Raw genomic sequence first — 13,241 nt, forward strand, 5'->3', positions numbered from 1 at the left:
GCCTTTGTTAATACACTGGACAGCTCCTTTATTGTCGCTGTGTACTAAGATACTTTTAGAAGCTAAAAATATCTTACTCCAAGGTTTTAGACAAAGAATGCTTTACATTTTTAAATTTGCTTACACCTTGTATCTGTAAACACTTTTGCATAGGTGACAATAATTCATATCTGTCACCTAATAACAATATGTGTATCATTCGTTCAGTCGTTTTTTAATTTAATATTGAAAGAATAAGAAGAAAAAAAGCAAGTTTCATCTTGATTTTTTGTTTTTCATTCAAGAGTAAATGAAATAGAAATGAATAAAGAGCTTGAATATTAAAATTTGCACATGGGCAGGAATAAAGATCAAACCATGGCGTCATCAATTCTTCCTCAGTTTCAAGCGGCAAGCTGTTGGATGCAACTCAGTGGGTGTTGCACTCCATTGGTCCATGAGAAGTTTAATAGAAAAACTCATCCATTAAGAAAAATGTGGAAACGCAGAGGAGAGATCAAAACAAAGCAACAGCCAGTAATTAGAAGTACAAAACAAGGAGTTGTAAATAAGAATGTTGGAGGATTTAGATACAAGCCTAGAGCAGACTGGTTTTCCTTTGCTTCCTTGATTCCTGTAACAAACGTTAGTTTTCACGAAACTCACCAGTGCATGCGCAGAGCTGATCTCATACGTCATTCCTCCATAACTGCTTCCATTTTACACCAGTGAGCACAAGCAAATGATTATTAAGTTTTTATTACAGATATTTATCTTACAAAAATGCATTGATTCGCTACAGAAGGCATTTGTTCACCCCCCCTTTTTTTAATGGATGTTCTTTCTATTAAACTTCTGAGAGCACCGATGGAGTGCGACACCCGCTGAACTAAACCTTTAATGTGTTTGTTGCAACTAAATTTATTGTTTTTTTTCATCAAATAATGAAAAATGTTGCAATTATACCGAGGCAGAGCCAAGGGCTTTCTTATGTTAAGACGTAAAATTCACCTTCACTTTGCATCAGTTGTGTTTGGCAGGGTTTGATCGTTGACACTGACTACCCTGGTCAACCATTAAGTAAAAAAAAAAAAATAAGATATACATTGTTAAATTAGTTAAACACTTTTAAACACTAATACAAAAAGGAAAGAATATAGGCCTATTAAAGTTCATACAAGTACTTTCATCTGACAGCCTTAGGACAACAGAGATAAAAAAAAAAATGCATACTCTTCTTTTAGGTTTATAATATAGGCCTTGTTTTTTTATTAAAATTTATTGTAATTAATATCTCAAAAGAACATACTACCTTGTTTGTGCCATGATCTTCTGGGAACACACACACTGGACTGCAACACCAGATTGTTTTATAAATATAGACTATTAACTTAATAACCATTTTGGTTTGTTTCTCACCATTCCCTACAGCAGTGGTTTTCAACCTGTGGTCCGCTGTTCATTTCCAGTCCATTCTAGGGCTGTGCGATTAAAAGAAAACGTCCTAAAATCACGATTTGAGCATGCGCATATGCCTAACTCCAGGTTCACACACTGTCTGTGATGCGCCTTTTTTCTGAGCCAATGTTGACGGATCAGAGCGTTCTCACTGCGGTAAAAGGCTAGAAATAAAAACGTGCGAAAATAATTAATGTCTAACACATGAGCATAGAGTGAATTTGTTAGTGAACAGGATGCAGTTTAAGTGAGAGGAGACACGTTTTAAGTGTGCACACTCTCTCCTCGCAAAGCAGCGTGTATCTGAGCAAGCACGACCGATTTTGTGACAGACTAAAGGAAATCTGCTGCGAACAGAGAGATTCGCACTCGTGCATTATTTTAATGTGCTTTCGCGTTATATTTATGCGCTCTCACTGCTGACCGCATACACATACTGTATACACACTGCAAACACCTGAGGCACCGCTACAATTAATGAGCTCTATGAACAATGCATGGCAAAAAAGAAAAAAAGTCCCTATATACAGGATTTTTTTTTTTTTTTTTTTTTTTTTTTTCTTGCCACAAGTCTATACATTTTTTTACATCTTCACTATAGTGATAATTTTGACTTATGTCTGTTCTAGAGATGTTACAACTTTTTGATAAAGCTCTGATTGGTTTTCTTTTGGAAATATCAAATTAATCCTGAATGCATTTATGACTGTAAAAGCACAATTGCAAAATTTATCAAAAATCACAATCACAATCGCGATAGTTTTTTTTTTTTTTTTGTCCATATCGCACAGCCCTATAGTTTATTCAATAAATATAGTTTAAAATCTAGCTTCTGAGTAAGTTATTAACCCAACAATAGCGGGGTCAGTTAATTTTTTTGAACTGGGCCGCGCAAACATATGTGTTTGGTTGTGTGGGCTGCGAGTTGAAAAAGGTTGGGAACCACTGAGTAAACCTTCAGAACTCTTGAAATATACTACAGCACGAGTTGCATAGGATTATTTTGTGACATAAAAATTGAACGTCACGATTCTCTGCCATTAAATGGGCAAGTGCAAACAAGACTTTTATAGAAAAGAATCACCCAGTTTAAAATATTCTCATTTTGCTATTGCTATTATGCTATTTTTCACAATGCAATCTAACACACACTACATTCTACAACTGCAGTGACAAACATGAACATTTGGAACTTTTGGAAACGGGGAAACGTTGAAATAGATGGAATGTATTAAGAATGTAATTTCTTTCAGGATTTTAACCATTTTAATCAAATAAATTTTTTGTATGCATTACTTAAATTTTTGAGAAAAAATTTGAAAGGGTGCTTCAAATGTTTTTAAATGAACTACAGCATAGAAGTTTCTGGAAAATGTATAATTGTGTATATTTATATATAATAAATGAATAATAATAACAACAGCAATGTGCAGCATGTGCAATGTGCAATGTGCGACGGCAGCCATATATATATATATATATATATATATATATATATATATATATATATATATATATATATATATATATATAGTATTGTACAACTGCATTTGTAAAATCTGTTTTAAAACACTATAAGATTCATCAATGAACAACTAATTTGAATTTTTTTATTATTTCATATGTTTCTAAAGTGTATGAATTGTGTGTTATGAATGTTTTTTTTTTTTTTTTACTTGATACTGTTATTATCTGTTATTACTTTTAATGCATTATATGGAGTGAATTACTTGGACACTAAGTTATGACATGTAAATGTTCTTTATTAAAAAAAAAGAAGAAGAAAGAAGCATTTGTGTTTACATTACATTACATTTACATTACATTCTCTACTTTGCCTATGTGTTTCTTTAAGATTGTGGTAACATAATAGTGAAGGATCTAACATAAGATCTAAACAGAGTTTAAAGGATTAGTTCACTTCCAGAATAAAGAATTTCCTGATAATTTACTCAACCCCCATGTCATCCAAGATGTTCATATCTTTCTTTCGTCATTTCAAAAGAATTTAAGGTTTTTAAGTGATTTTTCTCCATATATTGGACTTCAATTGGGATCAAGGGGTTGAAGGTTCACATTTCAATTTCAATGCAGCTTCAAAGCGTACTACATGATCCCAGCCGAGGAATAAAGGTCGTGTCTAGAGAAATTATATTTTACCTTCAAAAAGATAAACAATAAAATGTATATACTTTTAACCATAAATGCTCATGTTGCACTAGCTCTGCGGTGTGGTTCTACAAATTCACACATTATGTAATCAAGTTGGAAAAGGTCGCACGTGGTTAGTTCTTCATCTGTGTGCTCCGGTTCAGGATAACATAAAAAGCTCCAACTAATCCTTTAAGAGTTAACTTTCTATACAAATACTAATGTATGAGTCTAGGTCCTACTAATTGTTTGGGTATATGTCTGAATAGAAGTTTGAAAGTATGCAGGAGTGTTCTTTTGTGGTTGGAATATTATGACGTAAGATTTTGGTATGAAATAACTGAAGAGAATTCCATTTATACTGGATACCTGGGCCACTGCATTCAAAATGATAATGTATTTGCTTTTGACAGAGAGGTATGCTGTGAAATAAGCAATCCAGGTCAGATAGTACAAAATGAGACTGAAGGTTATTGATTTGGCCTCATTGTAATTTTTCGGCAGATCCCTTCCCATATAAGAAAACAGGAGACACAAGAAACCAATAAACCAACTTATAAACATGACTATGGTAAATGATATAGTGCTCCCCATCTCACAGATGAGCATAATTTGGTCTTTAAAAGTCCATGAGTCAGCAATGGCTTTGACAGGATTGACAGTCATCCATATCACACAAGATATTAAATGCATGAAAGAAACAAATGCAATGAAGAGCCACTGGCCATTGTGTTTTACCCAAAGACTGTACACCTTAGGGAACTGAGTAGCCATTTTAAAAACAGAAATAATTTGAAAGGAACGGACAGTCAAACAGGAAATACAGACAGTGAAGAAATATTCAAATATGACATTTCTCAGGAGGCAAAATACAAATGTGGGTTTTCCAAAGAAAAAGAACACACTTATGCTAGACAAAATCAAACTGGTTAGCATGAGGAAACACATGCTGCCACCAGCCGACTTCACCACTGGTGTGTCGTAATTGTAGGCAAAAAGACAGAATATGGCAATAAGGAGAATAATTATGCATGCAGCAGAAACCAAGACAATGATGGAGAGGATTTCTGTAAACTGAGGATAGACAATAGTACGTGTCTGACATGTTGAGCTGCCCTCATCAGACCATTCACCCTCTGCACAAGGAAAACAGGTATAAGGGTCCCCTAAAAAAATACATAAAATATTTTGTCAAAAGCAATAGTAACTGGATGTGGGGAAATATTTTGTCGTCAAATCGCAAATCTTCAAAAAATGAACCCACACACAATCATATCATTCCAAACATATCTGACTTTCTTTGGAAAAATAAAATAAAATAAGATCTTCCGAAAAGAGCTAACAACTAAAAACTTTCCAATGACTTTTACTGTACATTCTAAAAAATGCTTTGTTGTTTCGACCCAACTTTGGGTCAAATATGGACTGACCCAGATGTTGAGTTAAATTTTTACATAAAATTTTTAACCGAAAAGTTGATTTAGTCCATATTTGACCCAAAGTTGGGTTTAAACAACCCAGCATTTTTTAGATTGTATGTATAAAAAATACAATGCAAGTTAATAGGAATGGAAACTATTAGTTTAACAACATTCTTTAATTTAATTTATTTTTTTCATGCTCTGCAAGAAAAAAAGAAAGAAAGAAATTTATATATATGCTTGGATTGACATGCAGAGGAGTAAATGATGACAGAAATTTTATTTTTATGTTGACTCTCCTTTTAAATATGAAATTGACTGCCACCTGAGGTACTTACGAGAAAAATCCACATAGGTATTAGGCGGGCATTTTTTACACGTAAAACAGCAACTATGAAAACCTTCAATTTGTCTTGAATATCCCACCTTACACTCAACAGAGCAGTTTGAGAAGGGAACCTTTAACAAACATGAAAATGTGTTATTTAAAGTAAAAGTCTTTAGCAGTTTTACACATTTCTATAAACTATGACCAATGCTCTCAAACAACACAGCATAAAAATATATCAGGTTATGTATGTAACCATGGTTCCCTGAGAAGGGGAACTAGGTGCTGCATCAAGGAATTCATACTATGGGGAAATCCATCAGCGTGACTGGTGTCTGAATCCCGCATGAACACATGCCAATAATCATAGTCCATGATGTCCCAAGTGAAGCACCCATGAGTTTAAAAGGGCACATGCAACACACATCATCAACTCTGAAGGAGACATGCAGAGAAGCCCTGGGCATGGCAATGAGACAAAACATATCAACATGGCTATTAGGGAGCAGGCTACTGCTGGGAGCATTTTCATCTACAACTTTCAAAGCGAGCTTCTAATCCATTTCAACAACCTAGGTTAATTGTGGAAGAAAACTCATCAGAATCACACAAAAAATGTTTATACCCTGACTTGAGTAAATGCACTTCTCCAGAACTCACTATAGTTAAGGGTAAACTATTACATTCTATGATAACAAAGAGGGACATCTGTGATCCAAATCTCCACAGTGTAATACTGACTACAATTGTCTGAAGAGAACTATATAGAAGCACCCTAACAGAGTAGAGCATGTATCCCTTCTTAAAAACCCAAAACCAGCTGGGGTGTGAGGTAAATAAAAGAGAGAGAGTCTTGTGAGTTGCCCATCATAGTTCCATTCACCCTGTTCTACCCTAAGGTGTACTTGAGCACCCTACCAAAGGGAGCATGCAAGGTGTTAAAAATCTTAGTAAGTAGTGCTTCATACTAAATCATTCAATGTTACCACTCCTCCAAGTGGGACCCCAGCACACCTGAGGGAGAGCAGGTCATACCCTGCCTTGAGTAAAGACTCTACCTAAGACCCGATTTAGCTAGTGCTTTGTCTTTTTTGTTTAAGCACTGGGCCATAGTATATGACAGATTACAAGGAGGGATGCCTCTAGGCGTACTTCCTCTACTGATTAGCATTGTCGAAACAGGGTCTTAGTAGAACACCCAACATAAAAAAGAGAGTGATATTTCATACTTTACGTCCCTACCACTATTCAGGCAGAGAGGCAAACAAGATAAAAGCAGACTGCAGATGCCAGTTAATTCATCCACCATACTCCAGTGCCAAGGATACTGGAGAGGAGTTTATGCCCTACTTAAAAACCCCAGTACACTGAGGAGAATAGCTCAAACCTGACTTCAATAAAGACACTTCTGCAGGACCTGCTATAGTTAACACATTACACTTGTGCTAACTATAGTATGCATTACTCTTAGGATAACTATAATATGCAGTAGATAACAGGGTGGGGGGGTTTGAGAGACACTCACAGGCTGTCTGCCTGTTCTTGTGAGATTCTTGAACATGGGTCATACTAATGAGGCCTATACAGCACCGATCTAGAGCATAGCTGTCAACATTCGGGTCCCAAAATACAGGGGGTTGGGGTTGGGGCAGGAGCAGGGCAAAATAATAAATTATTATATTATATTATTATTATATTAATTGTAACAATTATTATCAGACAATTTTTTAAACTGTGTACATATCAAACTGTGTTTTCTGTGTGAAAATAAGGGTAGTTTTTGGCTTTGGACTAAAACCAAAAGCAGAAGGGCTTATTGAAAATGCTAACTCATTCTCTCTCTCAAGATCTGGCAAGTAGTCAACATTGGAATTTGTTGACGTATTTATTCATATAAGGTTTGGGTCATACAAATTACGGGAGTTTTACCAGAGGAGAATGTAGGAAACATAAAATACATCCAGTGGGATTTTTGTATAGAAAGATTAAAAAACAGGAGAAATACGGGAAAATATTTAAACGGGATGATGGCAGGATAGAATGGTAAAATACGGGAGAATACTGTGAAAAACAGGAGAGTTGACAGGTATGATCTAGAGAGAAGCATACATCCCTACTTCAAGACCCAACTTGGGAAGAAATATAACTGAAGTAGAGGGAATCTTTACTGTCCTACTAAAACTCTATTCACCTTGCATCAACTCTAAGAGGTATCTACTAAGCAACCATCTACAGTGGAGCATACAATTCTACTTTAGACTCTAACTTAGATGAAAATATAGCTTTGACAATGTATTTGCTTTTGAGAGCGAGGTATGCTGTGAAGTGCTCTGGCAACCCTGGAAGAAAGGTTCTTAAGGATATCAGAGTGGAGCAAGAGAGATGAGACCATCAAGCTTCTGTCACAGTTGGTAAACCGTGATCTTGGGTTGTTTACACTTTGTGGTGAATTCTGTGTGTTCCGCGTCTGCACTGATTAGTTGTGGGCGTTTCTGTTAATTGTATCAGCATCAGCTGCCACTCATTACTCATCCTCTCTATAATGGTTTGTCTCACGTCTAGTGTTTGTGAGATCGTTGTTTCATGTCGTTGTGTTTACCCCCGTCTGGCTTCTGTGTAGTTTGCGTTTTGGATGTCTGTGTTTCCCCAGAACCTCATCCACTCTCCGCACGATCACTCAGCCACGGACACTTACCTTCGGCTCTATTCCCCGCAGTTCCTGTGCCACTCTCTCCTGCTGCCTCACGCCGTCAACATCCGGATTCTTCACCTGTCTTCCACAACAGTCTGGATTACTCACCGCCTTACCATCTCTCTGGAGTGTAGCTGTCTTCATCGTCATCGTGTGTCATTGTCTATCAACTATATCTCATTAAATTCATTAACTCGCACTTGTTTCCAAACTGTCCTTTAACCCACCGTCACAGAACGATCTCACCAAACATGGAAGCAGCGAGCACCAATACCCTCACCGAATTCATGCACCACAGCAGCAAAAGAATGGATCAGCAGCAGGAGAGCATCTCGAACACCGGACGCGCTGTCCAAGCGCTGGTGGCACAGGTGTCCGAGCTCACCCAGCAGATCCATCAGCTTACGTCTCCCACTGTGACCATCGCACCGCCTGCGCCGACCGTTCTTCGAGTTCGAGTTCCGCACCCTGGCGGCCGCGTGCCAGTGGAACGAGGCAGCGCAGTGGGATAGATTCCTGCATGGGTTATCCGACCGTGTTCAGCAGGAGATCTACCTCCTCGAGCTGCCCCCTACTCTAAACGAACTGATAGACCTGGCGTTGCGGGTGGAGGCCAGGTTTAATCGCCTGGGCTGCCAACACAGTCCTCCTAGACCTCCATTCTCTCCCAGTAGGGGGCGCTTGAGTCGAGAGAACACGGTCGGTTCTGTCGACGATCACAAGCCCATGCAGGTGGGTCAAGCTCGGCTGTCCTGGAGGGAGAGGGAACGGCGGAGGTCCCAAGGACTGTGCTTATACTGTGGAGGCTCTGATCATAACAACTACTCTTGTCCGGTAAAAGAGTCAGCCCGATAGTAAATCTGAGGCTACTATCGGGTGGGATCTCCGCTGAAAAGTCCTCACCCACATCATCGACCCTCCTTCCGGTGAGACTGCGGTGGAAGAATCACCATCATGAATGCCAAGCTCTTCTGGACTCCGGAGCCGAAGGTAATTTCATTGATTCTTCACTTGCACATCACCTGAACATTCCTGTCCTTTCTGTGTCTCTCCCCATCCATGTCACCGCACTCAACGGCCAGGAACTGCCTCACGTCACCCACCATACTGAGCCCATCACACTCATCACTTCTGGCAACCATCAAGAAACCATATCCTTTTTCCTCATGGACTCCCCTGTTGCTCCCATTGTTTTAGGTCACCCCTGGTTGTTCAAACATAATCCACGAGTGGATTGGGGTTCTAACACTGTCACATTGTGGAGTGAAAGTTGTCATGAGTCTTGTCTGGTTTCTGCCTGTCCTGTTGTTCCTGTTTCTGTTTTTCAGAAGAAGACCACGGCGTTGCCAAGCGTGCCCATTCAGTATCTGGACCTGAAGGAAGTGCTCAGTAAGTCCCGGGTTGCTTCTCTTCCTCCGCATCGTCCCTATGACTGTGCCATAGATTTAGTGTCAAATCTCCGCCCAAAGGCAAGTTATACTCTCTTTCTATTCCTGAGAGGGAGGCCATGGAGAAATATATTTCTGATTCTTTAGACTCTGGGTTCATCCGTCCTTCCTCTTCTCCAGTGGGGGCGGGGTTTTTTTTTTTTTTGTGGGTAAGAAGGATGGTTCTCTGTGACCTTGCATTGATTACCGAGAGCTGAACAACATTACTATTAAGAATACTTATCCATTACAACTCATGTCTTCAGCTTTCGAGAGGTTGCAGGGTGCACCGTCACACCTTCGTCCACATCCACTGACCAACACCACTCTAACTCTGTGGAGGCATGTGAAGGGGGCAGGATGTCCTCAGACATATACCCATCCTACAAGCTGATCTGAAGTATCATTGCCAAAATGCACGGGCATGCATAAGCAATCAAGTACTGCTCAGAATGCAATACTGGGAAAGAAAGTGTGGTTTCCAATTCCTGTTGTTCTTTTAACCAAACACCTGCTCTATCATTGTGCCACATTGGCAATGGTGACTTTCAATCCTCCCTCAGAAGGGGGTCACAGCCCTTGCAGACCCCCAGAGAGAGATAAATATTCTGAAAGCTGCAGACTGGAACCCCAGCTATGTATGTTTTCCTAAAACTTTTTCATCGACTGACTGAAGAGGTCAGTATGTAAGATCAAAGCATTAAGGACAAAGATTTGTCCTTTCTGTATATCACAGGTGCTTCTCTGTCTTTGGTACTTCTTATTGTGATGATTTTGGATCACAATTAAAGGTGCACTGTGTAATTTTTAGCGGCATCTAGCGGTGAGGTTGCGAATTGGAATCAGCTGTTCAGTTCCCCGCTCACCCCTCCCTTCAGAGAAACCATGGTGGTCGACACATGTAAAGATGTAGTAAGATTGAATGGAAACGTAAGACTGAATGGAACTTCTTTGAAACAATGGTCAAATATTTCATAGCCCAAATAATAATAATAATAATAAACTTACAGAACCATTGTTTTGCCAGGGGAGGAGAGAGTTGTCCATGGTAAAAGTGATTTCTGGATGTTTATCATATGAGCCCACTATCTGAAACTGTGGAGGATTCACACCAGTGCGCCAGAGCACAGCATCATAACTGATGGCTGGATCATAATTGTCATCATATTTCACCTGACGGCCATTGAGTATAAAATCCAATTTCTTTATCTCTCCCAGAAGCTGTAAGGTGAGTTCAAATAAAAAAGACAAATAATTTATAATTATATTAATATATTATTAATAATATAATGTTATATAACAAAATATAAATATAATATTAAAAATAATATTACATTTGTTTTGCTTATGTATTAAATTAAATAAAAACAATATAATGTAAAATATGTAGTTAAATAAAAAATAAAAAAATCACCATTATTGATTATTTAATTAATTAAAACACTGTTACTTCAATAATGTATTTGAAATAATGATTAAACTTCACTTACCATATATGGCTTGGCCATTGTATTTTTCTGGCATTCATTGATGTCACACTGCAGTACTTTATGCAATGCATGAGCTATTGTATATATGGAAGCATAGATGCCAAAGGAGAATGAGGGATTCTCATTTATAATCTCCTCTGCAGTCAGCAATGAGCAGTAATGACAAACTTGATTACATGTCTTACTTTTGACTTCATCATGGCCAACATCAGTTGTTCCTCTGTCTTTATAGACAAATTCATTAAATCCGGGGAACGACAACAGTCTGTCTGTAATGCCAATGATTGTGCCAATTTTCTCAATTCCTGGCTCTCTTGGAAGCTGTTGATTCAGAGCCCATGTATGACTTGCAATCCATACTTTGTCTTGGATGTTGTTTGCTATAGCTGCTTTGATAATTTTGCTTGCATATTGTGAAACAGCGAAAACAACAATGACATTGATGTTGAGCATATGAATCTTTTTTAGCGTTTGACTGTAGTTTGCATTTAGACTTAGGCCCTTTTGATAGGCCAAACAAATACCAGTATTGTTTATATACTCATTAAACAGCTTTAGTCCATCTGAACTGTAATCGTCTTGGCTACCAAGAAAGGCAACCCAGTTCCATCCAAACCACTGTATGATGTGAATAATCATCTCTATCATGTCTTTGTTGCTAGGGACTGTTCTTACAAAAGAAGGATACTGAAGTTTATTGCTTAATGCATAGCTAGCGGCTCCATAATTCACCTTTAAAAGATAAGAAAACACTCATATATTTGTAAATATATAGTAACTTTGTAGTTCTGAACAAAAGGTAGGAAGTAAGTGTTATTCTAAACCTTACAAACAGAAAATTTACCATTGGTATAAGGTCCATTGTGATCAGTGGTGCAATAGTAATGGTTCTTGTGCTTCCAAATGGCCCTGTTAAAGCAACCACTTTAGGCTGATAGTTGTTGAGTATTTCTTTAGGTTTTATTGAACCATTCCTTGAGATGAAACTTAAGACTGAATTTATATTTTTTATGTTAGAACAATAGTCAAAAATTTCGTAGCCCAGAGAAACATTGGGCAGAAGAGTGGGGGAGTTATTAATCTCTTCAACAGCAAACTTCATAACTTGCAACATTCCATAGCCAGTTTTTGCAGAAATATGCCTTCAAAAGTGAGGATGTTAATTAGCATGTAATTTAATATTCAGTTTAGCAATAAAAACTTTGAGGAAATGCTGCTTTGATTTAAAATAATGTGCCTTCATAACCAAACATTGGTAAAAGATCCTTGCTTACCTGGAACATTCTGTTGCCTCTGCGACAAACAGGGTTGTTTCCTGTTCAATTTCATGTAAAGGGAAAAGGCCACCCAATAAGTAATCTCCGTCCAAGCTGAAGTCTGATGATGACCAAGACATTTTGAAAAAGAAACAATTAGTAAAGCCCACGAGCAAAATGTAAATGCTACTGAGAATCATGTTTTTTAAGATGGGCCGTTGGTCCTGAAACAGATGTGTAGTGGCTTGTTTGAGATACAAATGTCCATTTTTATATCTAACAATACACAATATATATACAAATTTTTACATTTACAAAACAAACTTAATGCCCTCCCTGGAGAAAATGAAACATGACTTCAAATGGACAAGGAAAACAACAACACTATCACTCTTTGCATATAATTTACATTTTTTAATCTGTGTGTGTTTAAGATAACCCATACATTTAAATGTTTTTTTAATATCTGACATTAATCCAGATTTGTCACCACACAAGTGTCACATTAAACTACCACTTCTAAGAAATTACATCAGGACTGTGCAGCACCTATGCTCTATTATTTTGAAATAAGGAACTGGAAATGATGGTTTGTGTAACAAACCTGTGGCTAAATTTGTTTACTAAAAATTTGAGTGCATTTATTACACAACCCTGTATGTATCAGACAGAAGGAGACAACTGGGAACAGACAGGTAAGCTTAAGGGTATTTATTGAGGATCTTCAACAACAGCAGGCAGTAAAGCTGGCAAATTAGTAAGTAGTAGTCTCAGCCTCAGAATTCATGCCCACAGAACATTAGCTGAACGTCTAATGCAAATGCCACACACAATTGGAAGCAATTTAGGGCTTTCGAAGTCATCATCGAATTGTTTGAATTCTACAGTATTCATTTTGTGCATGTTGCTTTTCTTTAACTTTTCCTGGAAACAAATATTCCATGACGCAAAACACCCTCAAGTAAGAAGAAAGCCGTTGTATTTACAACAGTGATAATACGTGCTTATCTGGATCAGCTAAATGCTGGATTTTCCAAAG

General features: G+C 37.8%; 1 protein-coding gene across 1 annotated transcript; it reads right to left on the minus strand.

Annotated features, from left to right (window-relative positions):
- Window positions 1–3,819: 3,819 nt before the first annotated feature.
- On the minus strand, window positions 3,820–12,402 carry LOC128013633 (taste receptor type 1 member 1-like). Its single transcript, XM_052596748.1, has 6 exons — window positions 12,221–12,402; window positions 11,791–12,088; window positions 10,947–11,678; window positions 10,465–10,677; window positions 5,348–5,468; window positions 3,820–4,754 (listed from the first exon to the last, which is right to left on the minus strand). Exons 1-6 carry the CDS (start codon window positions 12,400–12,402, stop codon window positions 3,820–3,822), a joined length of 2,481 nt encoding a protein of 826 aa, XP_052452708.1.
- Window positions 12,403–13,241: the final 839 nt, after the last annotated feature.

The sequence above is a fragment of the Carassius gibelio genome, chromosome B24 (genome assembly GCF_023724105.1).
Source record: "Carassius gibelio isolate Cgi1373 ecotype wild population from Czech Republic chromosome B24, carGib1.2-hapl.c, whole genome shotgun sequence".
Classification (NCBI taxonomy): domain Eukaryota; kingdom Metazoa; phylum Chordata; class Actinopteri; order Cypriniformes; family Cyprinidae; genus Carassius; species Carassius gibelio.